General features: G+C 36.7%; 1 protein-coding gene across 4 annotated transcripts in view; it reads left to right on the top strand.

Annotated features, from left to right (window-relative positions):
- The window catches only part of LOC149776139 (uncharacterized), a 332,110-nt gene that overhangs the window by 221,107 nt on the left and 90,303 nt on the right, over positions 1-20,700 (top strand). For 3 of the 4 annotated variants that reach the window (XM_089942418.1, XM_089942419.1, XM_089942421.1), the window contains 2 exons: positions 411-874; positions 13,218-13,316. In XM_089942418.1, the coding sequence (XP_089798544.1) occupies positions 411-874; positions 13,218-13,316 (563 nt within the window). The remainder of the gene's footprint in view (positions 1-410; positions 875-13,217; positions 13,317-20,700) is intronic. The other variant, XM_089942420.1, reaches the window with a different exon arrangement.

Raw genomic sequence — 20,700 nt, 5'->3', positions numbered from 1 at the left:
ATTGAGTGATAGGCAGTGTGGCAATTGGGTGTTCCAAACAGTGGCAATTGGGTGATAGGCAGTGTGGCAATTGGGTGTTCCAAACAGTGGGGCAGTTGGGTGATAGGCAATGTGGCAATTGTGATAGGCAGTGTGGTAGTTGGGTGTTCCAAACATTTCTTTCCACTTCACAGTTTCATGATATCTATGAAGCAAATTTTCATTTGTCACTTACCCAGGTGAGTGTTTTCAGGCCTCTTGTTTCACTGTGTTGTTTTTCTTAGTAGACAATGTTATTCATAGAAAGGCACATACACTCACATACAAGTAAACAAATTTAATAATTTTTACTATTCAACCATGCCAACCATAAAACAGCACCTTAATATGGGTTAAATAATTCTAAATAATGCATGTTTTGTTTTCTGCAGAAAATCAAGATGTTAACTTCGATGCAATATTAGGTGAACTCTGTGAATTGGAAACACAGCTTAGCACAACACAGTCAGAAATCATGCGAGGTCAGCAAAGATTTACATCACAAACCACAACCAAAGACGAAAACAGGGACAGTGGAAATGACCTGGCTCAAGCTGAATTAGAAGCCCTTGCATCAGAAATTACCCGCACTCTTGGATTTGGACAGTCCATGCCTGTCGGAGACATTAATTACTTCCATGACAACTATCCTGGAGATTTACAGGTGTGTGCTGATGCTCTGTATGATATTGGGGAAACTGACTCTGCTTTTTCTGAAATCACGTCTTTACCTTCCTCGGAATCTTTCACTTCTATGGTAACTGTTTCATCATCAGCAGACACATCAAGTTCAGGAGAAACCTGCAGTACAAGTAGCGCTTCAACCATAACACCACAGTCAGTGCAACAATATGAGGTAAATTTTGCAGCATATTTCACGGTTTGCAGTTCATCTTTATTTTCAGCATATTATATACAGTGGTTCCCCCTCATGTGAGGCCCCTTTCTAGACTTGTCACACACCAAAACACAGTTAAATATCAATTGTCTGGACTCATAGGAATACATATTTTGTCTGATTTATTCGGATAATTATCAACTTTATTACAAATAAACAGGGCCGCTCTGGTGGCCCAGTCTTTAGAGTACTCTCCTCTAATACAGGAGGTCACAGGTTCGAACCCTGGCTGAGTCATACCAGAGACTTATAAAAATGGTGCTAACAGCTGCCTCGCTAGGTGCTCAGCATTATGAGGTTAGCGTTAGGACTGGTCAGCCTTGAGTCAGGATAATGTGACTGGGTGGGACATCATGCTACATGCCTGCGGCATGATGCCCCAGTGCTAGACAGCACTATAAACTACCACAATGCAGACATCTTAGTGATATAACTGAAATTTTTTTAAAGCTATGTTAAAAATCGAAATCACATGCACACACACAAATACACCCACACAAATAAACAGTACATCATTTAGTTCATATTAAAATGCCATGACCAGAGCTGCTTTCTTGACTTGCCATGGTAAAGTCCCTTCTGTTTTAGCTCAACTGACCCTAAGTTTATGGCATTGGCCTCCATCCTTCGTCCATCAACGATTGCTTGTTACCACTTAGGAGACCATATTTCTGATCTGTTTGTAATATAACTTGGAATATGAGCTTATGTCATCAAGATCTCAGATGAGATAATGAGAGAGAACCATGCATATGAATGAAGTGATCTGACATCAGATTGGTTGAGCTTCTTGCCACTCTGGAGACCCTTTTCTGATCCAGTTTTGATCTGACTTGGGTCATAGGCACATATGATCAAGGTCTCAGATGATATCAGTATAGAGCGAGATCAATGGACAATAATGAAGTGTTCTTGCATCAGATTTACTGAGCTTCCTACCTCACTGGAGACCAATTTCTGATCTAGTTTGGATAAAATCTTTGAATATGGGTTTTCATCATAAGGATCTTGGATGAATTCAGTAATGAGTGAGATTTATGCATATTTATGAGGTGATCATGCAAGTGATTGGCAAATTTTTTTTTTACCATTCTAGAGACTGTTTATATAAATCACTTTTGATCAAATTTGAGATTATTAAGAGTGAGATCTGTGCATAATAATGAGGTAATACTGCATCTGATTGGCTGAGCTGGTCAACACCTTAGTGACTGATTAGATTTTTATCAGATATTTCAGATATTCAAGGTGTTTTATTCGAAATGAGATCTATGCATATTGATTTCATGATCTTGCATTTGATTGGCTCTGTTTCTTACCACGTGAGATGTTACTTACCAGATTTTGGGGCCCCGAGTGGCCGAGTGGTCTAAAGCGCTCTCCGTTACGGATCACTGCCATTTCACCTCTGTCTGCATCGGTTCGAGTCCAAGGCTCGGCTAGCGTGGGTACGTGGGAAAGCCTGCCAGTAGCTTCTCGTGGGTCGGTGGTTCTTCCCTGGGTTTTCCAGGGTTCTTCCTCCACCAGTTATACTGGCCGCCATGTATAGCCTATCTTGTGCTGGAAAATGGCGTTAAACCCTAGAACAAAAACAACAACAACTTAACAGATTTTATTGAAAATTATTAAATAGGCTGTTATTGTAGAAGATATTAGATGGGTTTTATTATGATAGAGACCTGTGCATATTTATGAAGTGATATTGCATCTGATTTGTTGGGTTTATTGGATACATTTTAAATAGTCTTATATCCTCATCATCTCAGTCGTGCTTGATTATGAGCAAGATCTTGCTCTAAATTGGTTAATTGGTAATAACCATTGTCTTAGACAAGTTCTATAATAAATAAGATAATATAATTCAGTGATGCATCAGATTTGCTTAAGTTGGTATCTTTCTAAATTTAAGGACTGTTTTTCTCATTCAATTTTGGTAAAAAGTGGTAGACTAGACCTATACGTTATGCCTTTATGTTTGTGAAGAATTTTGATGAGACACTAATAAAAGATGCAAAAACTGATCTTGTGTGAGTCTGCTTAATGAAATGGTCAGATCTTGAGTTGTATAAACCAGGGCATCAATATCATGCCCACTTAATTGGACCTCTTCTTATTTCACTGCCCTCTCATTTCCATACCATGACCCAGGCCATAACCCAAACTCTCAAAGTCCATTACATATGAATATGATGTGCCTGCCTTCTGTAAATGCATAATGCAAGGTTGGGTGAAAGAATATTTGAAAATGTCACTAATTGCAATTTTCATACATTCAACCTTTGACCACCTCCGGGGGATCCAGGAGAGTGGCACAGAAATAATTCCCCTCTGGTCACCATATAGGCATGTTTTGGGAATAATTAAAATCATCCAGACAATTGATATTGTAAAAAAGAAATTTAAATGGCATTTTGCTTTTATATAAGGGGACCCCTTTCATTGGTCTATGTTTTCAGTGTTGACTAGTTCCATCTCATAGGTCCACTTGCTCATTGCTGTTTTAACCCATCTCATTGGCCCACCTCATTGCTGTGGAAACCCCTCTCATTGGTCCACCTCATTGATGAGGAAACCCCTCTCATTAGTTCACCTTATTGTTGAGGAAACCCATCTTTTTGTTCCACCTCATTGTTGAGGAGACCCCTCTAATTGGTCCACTTTCTCATTGCTGAGGAAACCCCTCGCATTGGTCCACCACATCATTGCCGAGGAGATCCCTCTCATTGGTTCATTTGTCCACTTCATTGCTATAGAGACTCTGTTTTGGAAACCCTTATTTGCCATCTCATCATGGAGGGGACCTCTCATTGTTCCACTGGATTGCTGAGGAGACACTTCTCATTGGTCCACCTTTTCATTGCTGATGAGACCCCTGTCTCTCTCTCTCTCTCTATCTCGTTGGTCCACCTCTTTGCTTTAGAAACTTTGCTCATTGGTGCACTATATTGCTGTGGAAACCTTTCATTATTAATTCACCTTATCACTGAGTAGTCCACTCTCATTGGACCACTGGATTGCTGAGACCTCTCACATTGTTTCACCTCCTGATGGTTGAAAAACTGGTCAGGTAGGAGGTGAAACCATTAAATCTTGAGTGCAGGAGCAGTAAAAGTGGTTGATAGTTTTCCCCATATTTTGGTCAAAAAATGAAACCAAGCTTCGGATGCTATATATACTAGCATGTGCATATTTTTGTTGTATATGAAATATACATCATATTGCTGTTCAGTTTTTTTTTGTAAATGTAGTTGTTGTATAGGATGCACCTGTTTCGAAGAAACTGTTGATGTCACAGTTTGGTAGTAAGGTGGTGAATCTCGTTTTGTTTGTCAGTTATGCATGTGCTGACCTTTCTAGCTGGTTCTGAAGGGCAAAGGGTCAGAAATGTGACTTATAAAGATATATAGTAAGGAGAGGGGATCCTGGGACACTAACACTGCATAAGCAAATTTTGTTTTACAAAAAATTATTTAACAAAACTGTTCACAGAAACTGATCAGGTGACATTTAAAAGCAAACATGAATTAAAGTATCATATTTAGAGAATTTGACGACATAAACTGACCGATTAAACCCACATGTATCTTTAGTGCTTCTAAAATCACACAAATCAGCAAAAATATTGCGGTTATCAATTATGACTACTGCTGTCATTAGATTTTTCAGATTTATTTGTTAAATGCCTGCTGAACAAGGATGCTTATGTAAAAAAATGGCATTCTTTTGATGAGGGTACCATTCACAATCAGCCAGTGATGATCTGGATTATTCCACATTCAGCCATTGATGATTTGGACTATGTCACATTTAGCCAGTGATGATTTGGACTATGCCACATTCAGTCAGTGATGATTTGGACTATGCCATATTCAGCCAGTAATGATTTGGACTATGCCACATTCAGCCAGTGATGATTTGGACTATGCCACATTCAGCCAGTGATGATTTGGACTATGCCATATTCAGCCAGTGATGATTTGGACTATGCCATATTTAGCCACGGATGATTTGGACTATGCCACATTCAGTCAGTGATGATTTGGACTATGCCATATTTAGCCAGTGATGAATTGGACTATGTCACATTCAGCCAGTGATGATTTGGACTATGCCGCATTGAACCAGTGATGATTTGGACTATGCTGCATTGAACCAGTGATGATTTGGATTAATCCACATTCAGCCATTGATGATTTGGACTATGCCATATTTAGCCAGTGATGATTTGGACTATGCCACATTCAGCCAGTGTTGATTTGGACTATGCCATATTCAGCCAGTGATGATTTGGACTATGCCATATTTAGCCACGGATGATTTGGACTATGCCACATTCAGTCAGTGATGATTTGGACTATGCCATATTTAGCCAGTGATGAATTGGACTATGTCACATTCAGCCAGTGATGATTTGGACTATGCCACATTGAACCAGTGATGATTTGGACTATGCTGCATTGAACCAGTGATGATTTGGATTAATCCACATTCAGCCATTGATGATTTGGACTATGCCATATTTAGCCAGTGATGATTTGGACTTTGCCACATTCAGCCAGTGATGATTTGGACTGTGCCTCATTCAACCAGTGATGATTTGGACTATGCCACATTCAACCAGTGATGATTTGGACTGTGCCTCATTCAACCAGTGACGATTTGGACTATGCCACATTCAGCCAGTGATGATTTGGACTATGCCATATTCAGCCAGTGATGATTTGGACTATGCCATATTTAGCCAATGATGATTTGGACTATGTCACATTCAGCGAGTGATGATTTGGACTATGCCGCATTGAACCAGTGATGATTTGGATTAATCCACATTCAACCAATGATGATTTGGATTAACCCACATTCAACCCATGATGGTTTGACTATATCACATTTAGCCAGTGATGATTTGGACAATGCCACATTCAGCCAAGGATGATTTGAACTAATCCACATTCAACCAATGGTGATTCAGACTAACCCACTTTAAAGCAGTGATGATTTGGACTAATCCACAGTGAACCAGTGATGATTTGTACTATGCCATATTCAGCCAATGATGATTTGGGCTATGTCACATTCAGCCAGTGATGATTTGGACTATGCCATATTCAGCCAGTGATGATTTGGACTATGCCATATTCAGCCAGTGATGATTTGGACTATGCCACATTTAGCCAGTGATGATTTGAAATAATTCACATTTAGCCAGTGATGATTTGGACTATGTCACATTCAGCTAGTGATGATTTGGACTATGTCACATTCAGCCAGTGATGATTTGGACTATGCCACATTTAGCCAGTGATGATTTGAAATAATTCACATTTAGCCAGTGATGATTTGGACTATGTCACATTCAGCCAGTGATGATTTGGACTATGCCACATTTAGCCAGTGATAATTTGGACTATGCCACATTTAGCCAGTGATGATTTGGACTATGCCACATTCAGCCAGTGATGATTTGGACTATGCCATATTTAGCCAGTGATGATTTGGACTATGCCACATTCAGCCAAATCATTGGTAAAGACTTGGGTGAATGTGATATAGTATCTCCACTGAAGTGTGCATATGCATAAAATACCTCAAAATAAAGGACACGAGTATGTAAAGGACATCAAAGTCATTTCTCATATTTATGAGTGTCAGCCTCTTTATACAGGGCACCTGTCAACAGAGGACAGGTTTTTGTGGTCCCTAGTACATTCTCTATAGACTGGATTAAATGTACAATTAATGGTCAGATGTGATATAATGAATTCCATTATCAGTTGAATGCCATTTTTTAACCATCCTATCACATTCAGATTGTTATTTCCTTCTGAATATTTTACCGTATATACTCCTTTATAAGTTGACTCCAACTGCAAACTGCACAGACCCAGATCTTTTGTCGCATAATGTGCTGGCAGATGTTGGTCTGTGCAGTTTGTAAGGAATAATTAGTAGAACAAAGAACATGGACCCTGATCTGCAAGTGCATTATGATGCAGCAAATCAGGATCTATATTGTTTGTAGTTGGACTCAATTTGTAAGTGAGTGTATAAGGTATTTGGCTGTGATCAACATTAACCAGTCTGTGCAAAATGAGTGGAGCTACAGTGATAATGCATTGGTTCATTGATTCAGAATTAGCTTTCTTATCTGAATAGAGGAAAAAATGTAAACACTTTTTTCAGTTATGAGATGATTCATTTATTCCAGACAAAACATGATTTTGTTTAAAAAGAATGAAGATATTGATCAACAATTTGCCCTCAGTAACCTTCACTTGTACTTTAAATGACAAAACATTGTCTCTGTAATGCAAGAATTATTGCATTTAAAGATTTATAATCCTAGTTTGCAGTCCTTGTCATACACAATTGCATTATCTTGAACTCACTCTGAAAGCTTTTTCACACTTGTTTAAATCAGTGGCCCTTTTGCATTTCATGCAATACTTACTTTATCTTATCTTGGATGGTTTGTGAGAAAAGTACTTAAATTCCTTGGCTCCATTGTTAAACATTCTTTATTAGAAGGAAGCAGACTAGCACATGGAAACAATTTGCACAGGATACAAAGTCGAAATGGTGCAAAAAAATGAGACAAAATTCTACATTCATGCAGGCTGTGGTATCCAGTAAGCTGATGTCAGCAGCATTTGGCTGGTACCATAACTGTATTTAAACACTGGGTGAATGGATATTAATTTGACTGGTACCATTATAGTATTTAAACAGTGGGTGAATGGATATTAATTTGGCTGGTACCATTATAGTATCTAAACACTGGGTGAATGGATATTAATTTGACTGGTACCATTATAGTATCTAAACACCGGGTGAATAGATCTTAATTAGGTTGGTACCATTTTAGTATCTAAACACTGGGTGAATGGATATTAATTTGACAGGTACCATTTTAGTATCTAAACACTGGGTGAATGGATATTAATTTGACTGGTACCATTATAGTATCTAAACACTGGGTAAATAGATCTTAATTTGGTTGATACCATTTTAGTATCTAAACACTGGGTGAATGGATATTAATTTGACTGGTACCATTTTAGTATCTAAACACTGGGTGAATGGATATTAATTTGACTGGTACCATTATAGTATCTAAACACTGGGTGAATGGATATTAATTTGGCTGGTACCATTATAGAATTTAAACACTGGGTGAATGGATATTAATTGCTTGTCTGCACTTCAGTATCATGGTTGTATCATACATTGATTGGTCCCACCATTATAACTTTGACTGTAGAATATGTTTCCTGGACTTCGGTTATCAACATGTTTATATTTTACAAATGACATTGAGGAACATACTTGTTCTTTTCTTTTTCTTGAAATCTTAAAGATACTCTTTCAAAAAACTTATATGACGGCCTATCATCTGTTGTCCATCTGGCATACATGTGTCTCATCGTTACTTTGCTACTAGGAAGATTGCCAAGAAACTTTACACACATATTCATTCCAGGTTCTAGTTGGCTCAAGGTGAAAATGGTACTCCTTGAACATTTAAGTTTGCAACCAAAGTGTTGGTCATCTTAAAAAATATTGTTATTGCTACTCCTTCTTAACAGATGGTCACATTGACATGTTTTCACTGGGAAACTTTGTACGATATGTAGGTGGTCCTAGATGAAAATAATAATAATAATGAGGACTTTGTATAGCACCTAATGATTAGAAGCTCAAAGCGCTTTACAGCATTAGACAACACCTATAACATAAAAAACATATAGTGATAAGATTACAAAAAACAAGCACCATAAAATTAGAAAACATAAAAAACATGCTGAAAATATTTAAGGTAGGAAACATTATTAGGTCTTTAAAATGGTGCCAAGCTAATATCCAGCATGACTACGATGGTTGCCATCTTTAAAATATTTCACTAGTGCTTTTGATTCATGGATGGTTAGGGACCCAGAGTAGCCGAGTGATCTAAAGCACTCTCTGTTATGGATCACTGCCATCTCATCTCTGTCTGCGTGGATTCCAGTTTCAGATTCGGCCAATGTGGGTATGTGAGAAAGCTTGCCAGTAGCTTCTCGTGGGTCGGTGGTTCTTTCCGGGGTTTTCCTGGGTTCTTCCTGGGTTCTTCCTCCACCATTAATGCTGGCTGCCATGTGCTGAAAAATGGCGTTAAGCCCAACAACAACAACAACGACAACATCATTGATGGTATATTGACATGGGGTGTTCATTGAATGACTTATTATAATGTAATGTTGGTTCTAGATGAAAATGGTGCCTCCATTATTGCCACCACAGTGGTCATATGGAAAATATTTTCCTTGTTGTTCTACATAAACATATGGTCAAATTGTCATGGTGTTTTCACTGGAAGATTTGTTTGATTTGCAAATGGTTTTAGATGAAAATGATGCCTTGTTAGCAGTATGGCTTTTTCAGTTGCCATCTTGTAAATTGTGTAATCATACTCACCCTAAACAATTGTTGTATTGACAAGGGCATTTTATTGAAAGCTACTGTTGATATCAAGTTAGATCTGGCAGATAATGATGCCAGTCTAACTCCAACATGGCTGCCTTTGGTGACTATCTTGAAAATCTAGTTTTTCTTCATATTCCTAGTAATGATATGATATGATATAAATCGTATTGATATGGATTTTTTACTCATTCTTCTTGTGATAATTAGAGAGTTTTAGTTAAAACTACTGATCTGATGTCCAACATGGCTGCTGTGGAGGCCATCTTGAAAATCTTGTTATGGGTACACCTTCTGAACAATAATCATAGCAGCATGGGAATTTTATTTAAAGACTTTTGATGTCTTGTTGGGCCATATTTTAATGATGCAGACGACTGCCATGATGACAGTCTTTGGAAGTCTTTTTTTGTACTCTTGATGAACTGATGGTTGTACACCTCTCCCTCGATAAGTCACGCACAACAGGGTCCACAAACATAGACTGCATGATAAATGAGGCGCAAGTTACCGAGGGGCCTACAAAAATTGGAAAAAATCACTTTGACATTGAGAAAACTATGGGGGGGGAAGTAGTGTTAGGGAACTGGGCTGTTTATTGATTTAATCCTCATTTTACAATCACGTCGATAATAATTTTTAATAATGCACTTTTTCTAACAAAGTTGTTCGTTATTCTGTTTAAACAACATTTATTTTTGAAATGTCCAACATATGAAAGATCGTTCCAACTGGTTTCAACATCCATCACGTGTACGTGAAAAAATCTGTGTATTTCATCGCTTCTTTTTGTTTTCTTGATGAGTCTGGTTCGCATAGTGGTGTTTGATATTATCCTGCCAAATCGGGAGTCCATAGAGCAGGGAACTAGACTAACTGTTGGTACACCATCAAACAAGATTCTTTTTTTTCTTCAAAAACACTCGATATTTATTTCGTGAGACAATCGTCTAGGTCAAAAGTCAATTTTTGTATTGTTCAATTAGTATGATACTAGTGTCATAATTCCATTGGAAGTAATAGTGAAACTTCTTATCATTCTTGAGGACATCTCTAAGTGCCAGTTCAAGAATTCTCTAAAACTCGCTTGCCTACAATGGATTGTATCTGTGAAACCAAGCTCTTTATTTTACGAAGTATTCATTTTGCTTGGCTGCCTTGTTATCTTTGATCACAGTTATGAAAGAGTTGGTTAATTTAAGGTAGTTTATGTTACATACACAATAACATTTATAAGTGTTCAATTGATCGAATGAAGTGAGTTCACCCTACATACGACCGTGGCCACTAGATTTAAGTTTGTTGGTTTTTTCATGTCTTTTAACTTTTCTTTTATTCCACCTCCTTTATTTGATTCAAAAATATAATTAACTTGATATTACAAAGGAGGCCAGCTTTTAATTCAGTGCAACAATACAACAAATAATTCTGGAAGTCAGTTATCAAAACACAATCGGCACTTAATAAGGTTCTCAGAGAAATGCGCATGGACATAGTTGTTACGGTAGATTGACGCATTTTACATTTAATTTCAAGAGGACACATTGCATTTATGATGATTACACTTAAAAGAAACTAAAAGATAGAACTCAAATTTCAATTGATAATTTTTTTAATTTAGTTTGTATTTATTTATTAAAGTACTGCCTCCACTCTGTGTAAGTTACATTTTCATTAATCGAAATTTCCTTACATATCGTTAATTGTGGTTTACTGGGAATGTTGTTTGGAAAGAAAATGTAAAAAAATTGTATGATCTATTTTTAAATTTGATATTTCATAGTGTTGATTAAAATTTCCAGGTCCTATCTACCGTTTTCAAGCGATACATCAAAGTTTCCGTTACCAATTTTGATCACGAAGTTCAACAAAACGGGATCAATTTTTTAGGTATTTTCTGGTTTAAAAAATGGGATCCATGCCTGATCCCAGGTTATAAGTGGGTTTGCACGTTATCAGGGCGCGACTTATCGAAGAAGTGGTGTACTGACACAGGGATTTACTCAAATTCTTCTTTGTGCAATTGGTCTTTTTTGAAAATGGTTTCAATCTTATCTCTAAAAATGGTTGCAATATAGGCCATCTTGAAAATCTGTTTATCCCTTTCTAAATGAATTGTTATATTGACACAGGGTTACCACTGAATCATTTCTTATACTTTGTAGTTAGTCCAAAATGAAAATGATGCCAGTATGTTCTCCTTGTATGGTTACCACAACAACCATCATGGAAATCGTGTTAGGACTTTGCCTGAATGGATTGTTTTATCAGCTTTAACTAAAACACTTTTTGTAGTTATTTAAATGATGGTCCTATATTAAAATCATGCTGATGCATGTACAGTAATACCTCGAACATTTGCGAGGTTAGGTTCCAGAACCAGTCGCAGATCAGGAGGAATCACGAATGTTTGGTACGAGTCACTAAAAATGCTAATAAATGCTTATTTCTAGGGTTTAAACCCTAAATATAACCCAAATCATGCTCCCAAAGCACTTTAATTTCATTTAAAAGTTAGCTTAATACATTACCCTTAAAAAGAGAAATAAATTGTTGACGTAAAAATAGAGTACAGTATCGCCTAATGGGTATTTGCCACACTAGCGCATTTACAGTACGGTACATGTATACTAATATTACCCCTATACTAATTCATTGGCTGCCGTTTTGTTTTGCACTCACAGTAAGGTAAAACCAAGTAACGAATGGGACTGTAAACTTAAACTTAATGACTGACATTTTCTTTGTTATTGTCAGGAAGGTAAACTAGGTAAACTTCATATGTCACAGAAGTCATATAACGAAGGTACAATTCAATAAAATAAAGAAAACATGTACGTAGAGGGTACCAATGAAAATTTCGCGAATCTGTGAATTTGCGAATCCAGAAACACGAATGCATGAGGTATTACTGTATAGCCTATTTTGTGCTGAAAAATTGGATTCAACCTTCAACAACAGCAACACTTATTTTGTGAACATGTTAATCTTAAACAAATGAGAAAAATATTTTTGTTTCCAAACTCTGGCTTTTTGGTGTCTCAGGAATATCAGAGATAGACTGAGTACTGAGACAATGGGTTAAAGGAATAAAAAGAGAGAATGAATGGACTTCTTATAAATTGTTGCAGATTTTTTACAGACTGTAGAGCATCAATTCTTTGAATAACTCTTGTTGGAAGAGTTTTTAAAAAAATCTTTAATGTCCGTGACTGAATATGGTTGTGCATTTTGGGATTTGCTATGTTTGCAAAATGGCATATGAAATGTATAAAAGAAACAGCATTCCCCCAACCCCCAACCCATTTTTCTAAAATTTCAATAAGAAAGCAAAATACCCAGTTTATTAAATTTTTATTTTAATGCTGTGTGAAGCATGTAATCTTCATATCACAATAAAATATCAATTGATTTTATAAATAGATTTCAAATATTACCTAATATTTCACTCTGGGCAAAATTCTCTGTAAGCATGTGAACAAAGGGGGATTACTCTGAAGACTACAGTCAAGTCTCATTAATCTGGTCATAAAAATGCCTGGTTAGCCAGGTTTTCAAAATGTTGAAGTTGTATTTACCTTAAATTAATCATTCTAAAATTTATGATACTATTAATCATATTTCTCCAAAAATAAGCACACACTTGCTGCTTTTACAAACTTGACAGCAAACTTTAACGTGAGAAAGATTTTTTTTCATAAATGATGCCTCTAAACTTTACAAGATTTGTACAAGGTAGCCTCCCTCCCATATCCCCAGAGTTCAGCACAAGGATTAAGTCTATAGATGAAATTCACACGAGACTTTACTGTCTTTGGTACTAACGGTGTTTTGCTTGTAGGAGCATGCAGATGTTGTAAATTGCACTCGGCACACAACATGTGATAACTGTCACCAGGAGCTGCAGTCCCAAGATGAAGCTGAATGCCATAGCTATCCTGTAAGTAAACATTGGAATAAAGGATCACCTTAGTTCATATTGGGATGATCATCCTTAAGTAAACATTGGAATAAAGGATCACCTTAGTTCATATTGGGATGATCATCCTGTGAGTAAATATTGGAATAAAGGACCACCTTTGTTCATATTGGGATGATCATCCTGTGAGTAAAAGTTAGAATAAAGGACCACCTTAGTTCTTATTGGGATGATCATCCTGTAAGTAAAAGTTCGAATAAAGAACCACCTTAGTTCATATTGGGATGTAAGTAAAAGTTGGAATAAAGGATCACCTTAGTTCATATTGGGATGTAAGTAAAAGTTGGAATAAAGGATCACCTTAGTTCATATTGGGATGATCATCCTGTAAGTAAATATTGGAATAAAGGATCACCTTAGTTCATATTGGGATGATCATCCTGTAAGTAAACATTGGAATAAAGGATCACCTTAGTTCATATTAGAATGATCATCCTGTGTTAAGTACAAGGGAAAGTTTGGTAGTGATTTTATTATGAGCCTAATGTTGTATCAGGTTACCATATTTTATGATTTTCTCACAATAATGTTAATTTATTACACTATGAAAACACTTGTCTCCCCAGGAGCCAAGATCATGGTTCCTGATTATAGAAAACCGTATGTGAGTTACAAATTTAATTACATGGGCTGGGGAGGGGTGGGGTGTGGACTCCAGAGGAATATCAGATTTATAAGATATAGATAACCTATATATTTAGCTGATACTTAGATTCTGCCCAAGTGTTCAAAGCCTTTTCAGGAGCAGCAGCAAATGTTGGTAAACAACAATTGAGTATGATTAGAGTTCTTACATTATCAGTTAAGTGCATACACGATACAGCAAATACCTGCTCACAAAGTTTATATAACGAGAGCAGACTTGTACCACATGCAATTCTTGCAGTTTTGTACACTAGTTTATCACGAAGTCACACATCAAAACACGCCAACTCCAGCCTAATCATGTAATAATACTCGTTGAACAAAAACTGATGGCAAGCTGATCAAATCAACCCCTCATTTCAGTGGTATTTTTAAATTCAATATAGAAAAGGCTGACAGACAAATAAGACAAATTAAATGTAGAAAAGGCTGACAGACAAATAAGACAAATTAAATGTAGAAAAGGCTGACAGACAAATAAAACAAAAGTAATTTAAAAGTAAAGTACAATTTTAGTTCCTTTTCTCATCACAGTTTAGCACAACAATTTAAAAGTAGTGTACAATTTTCGTTTTTTTTCTTGTCACAATTTAGCCCTCCCAGATCATGTGCAGAAAACAGTATAGCCCTAGCATAAAGGTTACGATAAATCTAAAAAGTAAGAATCTAAAATTGGAAGTTAAAAAGTAAATATACATGTACGTAGTTGAAAAAAATACCTCTGTTTGAACAAGGCATTAATGGACTTAGAGTCCTAATACAGCGTTCTGGAACCGTAAATCTGGCATAGTAGTCAGTAGAGTACTAAATCAAGAAAAATAGACTTTGGCAGAGCTTATGTTAGTGAAAAATGTTATTTTGGACCAGAATTATCCAAAAGGCAATACCTGTGAGGTGTGAAAGGGGTTTCTAAGTATAGAACAATATTCATACACAGGTAAGAAATTGATTAGGCTGATGAACAATGAGGCAACGTCTTTTAAGATTTTGATTTCAGTAGTGTCTTACAGAGTGGATCAGGACGAAAGACATGGGTATTGAAGTGTTACGTAAATATTCAACTATGGCCATTTCCTCCTCCTCCTCATTTGTGTTCTACTGGCCCCTTATGTTTGTGATGGGGTGGGTGGGTCCTCCTTGTGATAAAATCCTTGGAACATCTCTGATAGCAGTATGTAAAACATTTCAAATTAACACAATGCCCTGCATGAAGTTACTGTCACAGTTACATATTTCAAATTAGATTAATTCTTAAATTTACAGCTTCATTAGAGTTTGAAAAATTAGGTAAATGTGACATGAATTTTATTTGTAAATTTGTTTCAAATTACTGACCATTTTCAGCTACACAGCACTAAATTCTTGTCTTGAAAAATGGTAATGCTCGTTTTTTGGGGAATTTTGTGATTTAACAAATGCAAAGAGTACATACACCATGGCAAGTAGAATTGGTTTTGATGATTTTGGATTAATGTCTGGTGCAGACAGTTGGCTATGCATGATGGACAAATTGGTTTTCCATTCAGAGACTATATGGCCTATCTGTAGTTACAGTGGCCTATCTGTAGTTACAGTGGCCTATCTGTAGTTAGTGGCCTAGCTGTAGTTACAGTGGCCTATATGTAGTTACAATGGCCTATCTCTAGTTACAATGGCCTACCTGTAGTTACAGTGGCCTATCTGTAGTTACAATGGCCTATCTGTAGTTAGTGGCCTAGCTGTAGTTACAATGGCCTATATGTAGTTACAATGGCCTGTCTGTAGTTACAGTGGCCTATCTGTAGTTACAGTGGCCTATCTGTAGTTAGTGGCCTAGCTGTAGTTACAGTGGCCTATCTGTAGTTAGTGGCCTAGCTGTAGTTACAATGGCCTATCTGTAGTTACAGTGGCCTATCTGTAGTTACAATATATTCATGCTTATAACTACAAACTGCACACTTTCCAGATACAGCACTCCCTCGATAACTCGCACCCTGGTAACTCATCAACCTGCTTAAAACGTGGGGTCAGGCATGGATCCCATTTTTTTAAACCAGAAAATACAAAAGAATGATCCCTATTTCTTAAAACTTGAAGAAAATCATGATCAAAATTTGTAACTTAATTGTTGATATATCGCTCGTTTTATAGTCGAAAATGGTAGATAGGATCTTGAAATTTTAATTAACCTTTTGAAATTATCAGCTGTTATCAAGAAGTCATATAAGTGGTTACATTTTCTTTCCAAACGACATTCTTAGTGCACCGTTATTAAAAATATTCAAGGAAATTTCAAAAAATGAAAATGTCACTTACACCTAGTGTTGGCAGTACATTAATACTTAAATACCAATTAAATAGTTTTTGTTATGTGAAATTTGTGTTTTAATTCTATCTTTTAGTTCTTTTTAAGTGTAATCATCATAAATGCAATATGTATTTAAACATAAAATGTGTCACTCTACCATAACAGCTATGTCTGCAAGCGTTTCTCTGAGAACCTAAGTGCAGACCGTGTTTTGATAACTGACTTGCAGAAGTATTTGTTGTAATATAGCACTGAATTAAAAGCTGGCCTCCTTTGTATTATCATGTTAATTATGTCTTTTGAATCAAATAATGGAGGTCGATTACAAGAAAAGTTACAAAGGCACACAAATCCTACAAACTTGAAATCTAGTGGTCCCGGTCATATGTCGGGTTATGGATAAATCAAACACTGTTACAAATATTGTGTACGTAACATAAACTACCTTAAATTAACCGACTCTTTCATAACTGTGATCAAAGATAACAAGGTAGCCAAGCAAAATGAATACTTCATAAAATAAAGAGCTTGATTTCACAGATACAGTCCATTGTGGGCAAGCGAGTTTCAGAGAATTCCTGAACTGGCACTTAGAGATATCCTCAAGGATGATAAGAAGCTTCACTATTATTTCCAATGAAATCACGGCATCAGTATTGTACTAATTGAAAAAAAATCAAAACTTGAGTTTTGACGTAGACAATAGTCTTACGAGTAACTCACGCCCTCGCTTTTGTTTGTGGACCCCATTGTGCACAAGTTATGAAGGGAGAGGTCACATTATGTGCATGCAGATCAGTTCTGTGTGATTTGTTAGATGTAATCAGTGGAACAAACAAGATTGACCCTGATCTGCCAATGAATTATGCAACAACAGATCACAGTCTATGTTGTGTGCAGTTGGGATTTGACTTGTACATGAGTTCATAGGGTAAATCTGTGTTATTGACGTGGATTATATCCTGTCTGGCTGTCACTAATTAGACACACAAGTTTCAGAAAATGTCTCAAAGTATAAAATGTTGCAGTATTTGTTTCTGTTTAATGGTGATTTCCACTGTGAATATCATACATTATATCTGCCATTGCACATTGCACTTTTAGATTAGTGTCTACTCTGCATTCTTCAATTTATATGCCGTAAACTCATGACACAATGCAGTTGATAATCTGGGTTTATGCCAGTCACTATTAGGTACTTACGATTTCATGCCTTTATAGTTTAGGGATTTGTTATTTTCCTGTTCCTTTCTTTTTTTTATTGTCTTTATCTAAAGAATTTTAACATCTTCAATTTTTTTTCTGTGACTTTATCTTTAGACTGATTTGCAAACATTTACTTTCCTAAATTTTTTGTAATGTTTAATCTTTCCTTTTGGTACATTTTGATGGCAGATCAGCATCTATGATGTTCACCATGGTATTGGATCTTATGAGAGCAAATATGATATTAAATATGGTGTGGGCAGATTTGGTATTAAATATTGTGTTAGTTTTCTGACAAATATATATATTAAATATGGCATGTGAGTTTTTTGTGGGCACATATGGTATGAAAAGTAATGTACAATTTAATCATAACCAGTCTAGATCACATTAGACACAAACTGTCTAGAAGGAGGAAATAATGACTGCTTGTTAATCAAGGAATGCTTTGTAGGTGACTGAAAGGACAAAGGAAAAAAAAAATGATCAGTGGATGACTGGCTTCTTGCATCCATCTCCTTATATACCAAATCAGATGATTCAAATCTAATAGATCTTTGTCTGGACTTAATACCTGAAAATATAAGATTTTTTGTATTATTATTTAATCACAACTGATGGTTTGACATCCCTCTTGCTTTTACTGACTGAAACTCCCCTGCTTATCAAAACTCCCTGTTACCATAGTTACTTAAACCAAAAGTACAGTGACATATTTACTTAGATCGGCCATCACGTAGTATGTTCTTGTCACTTAAAAATCTGAATGCAGTCTGCATTTGTCAAATAATGCTTATTGAGCAGCTCAGAATGAGGTGATCATTACCTTCTCATGTTATCCACATGATGTCAATGTTCACCTAGGTACATCATAACGCTGTAAAGGTGATTCAATGTAAAATGACCAGATTGTGATTTCTGTTATTAAAAAATAATAATTGCAAAACAATCATGTAAAGTAAATAATAACATCAGCCAAAAGCATACAAGACATTTGGAACTCTTTCACAATTTAGTAAGTTTTGCTGCACATGCTTTACGCTTCAGGATGCCAGTGTCATCTCATTAATTGTATTATGTTAAAACATGGCAACATACCCTTTTCCAGGGTTGCATCTAAATGTACAAATGTGAAAATCCTGCTAAATTTCACAATTTTGCTCACTTTTTTTTAATCTATTGTCTAAAAAAGCCGAAAAAATTGAAGAATTGGTATAAATTTTAAAGAATCTATGGGACCTTGTTTCCACAAAATGTAGAATTTACTAATTTTGGTCATGTTCTGCTTTATCAATCAGTTCACCAGGATCCTGTTCCACCATCAAACGGTGTTATAGATCTAGGTTTACTGTACACACTAATCCATCTGTTCACTAGGACCCTGTTCCACCATCAATCTGTGTGATAGATCTAGGTTTACTGTACACACCAATCCATCTGTTCACCAGGACCCTGTTCCACCATCAATCTTTGTGATAGATCTAGGTTTACTGTACACACCAATCAATCAGTTCACCAGGACCCTGTTCCACCATCAAACTGTGTGATAGATCTAGGTTTACTGTACACACCAATCAATCAGTTCACCAGGACCCTGTTCCACCATCAAACTGTGTGATCTAGGTTTACTGTACACACCAATCAATCAGTTCACCAGGACCTTGTTCCACCATCAAACTGTGTGATAGATCTAGGTTTACTGTACACACTAATCCATCTGTTCACCTGGACCCTGTTCCACCATCAAACTTGGTGATAGATCTAGGTTTACTGTACACACTAATCCATCTGTTCACCAGGACTCTGTTCCACCATCAAACTGTGTGATAGATCTAGGTTTACTGTACACACCAATCAGTCAGTTCACCAGGACCCTGTTCCACCATCAAACTGTGTGATAGATCTAGGTTTACTGTACACACCAATCAGTCAGTTCACCAGGACCCTGTTCCACCATCAAACTGTGTGATAGATCTAGGTTTACTGTACACACCAATCAATCAGTTCACCAGGACCCTGTTCCACCATCAGACTGTGTGATAGATCTAGGTTTACTGTACATACCAATCAATCAGTTCACCAGGACCCTGTTCCACCATCAAACTGTGTGATAGATCTAGGTTTACTGTACACACCAATCAATCAGTTCACCAGGATCCTGTTCAACCATCAATCTGTGTGATAGATCTAGGGTTACTGTACACACCAATCAATCAGTTCACCAGGACCCTGTTGCACCATCAAACTGTGTGATAGATCTACGTTTATTGTACACACCAATCAATCAGTTCACCAGGATCCTATTCCACAAATCCATGACCATCTGATGAAAAAGCAGATCTAGGTCAACTGTACATAGTCCTAGTCCACCACTACATTGTGCAAAAGCAGATATAGGTCATCTGTATGCACTAGTCCACCACCACATTCTGCAAAAGAAAATCAAGGTTGACTGTACACCCTAGTCCACCACCACAATCAGCAAAAGAAAATCTAGGTTGACATTACACCCTAGTCCACCACCACATTCTGCAAAAGAAAATCTAGGTTGACTGTACACCCTAGTCCACCACCACATTCTGCAAAAGAAAATCTAGGTTGACTGTACACCCTAGTCCACCACCACAATCAGCAAAAGAAAATCTAGGTTGACTGTACACACTAGTCCACCACCACATTCAGCAAAAGAAAATCTAGGTTGACTGTACACCCTAGTCCACCACCACATTCAGCAAAAGAAAATCTAGGTTGACTGTACACCCTAGTCCACCACCACATTCAGCAAAAGAAAATCTAGGTTGACTGTACACACTAGTCCACCACCACATTCAGCAAAAGAAAATCTAGGTTGACATTACACCCTAGTCCACCACCACATTATGCAAAATCGAATCTACGTCAGCTATACACCCTGATCCACCACTAAATTGTGTAAAAGCAGATCTGAATTGATGCAGTTTACAATTTGGTGTATGTTTCATCTAAGAAAAGTCAGAAAATCTGGAGGAATTTATATGTTGATACTTTCATCTTTATTTTTGTAAACCCACCACCACCACTGATTTTAAAAATGAAAAGTCTGGGTGATTTTATTGAATAATTTATGGTTTCTATCCCATTCTAACCAGTGGGTCCCAAACACTCATGATGCTTGCATTTCAAACCAAATAGTTTCTTTAAACACTCATGATGCTTGCATTTCAAACC

This window comes from Sinohyriopsis cumingii, chromosome 18, assembly GCF_028554795.1.
Source record: "Sinohyriopsis cumingii isolate HCF-2022 chromosome 18, ASM2855479v2, whole genome shotgun sequence".
NCBI classification, from domain to species: Eukaryota; Metazoa; Mollusca; class Bivalvia; order Unionida; family Unionidae; genus Sinohyriopsis; species Sinohyriopsis cumingii.
Note: the sequence above shows the minus strand (reverse complement) of the source record. Positions and strands in the feature narration are given on the sequence as shown.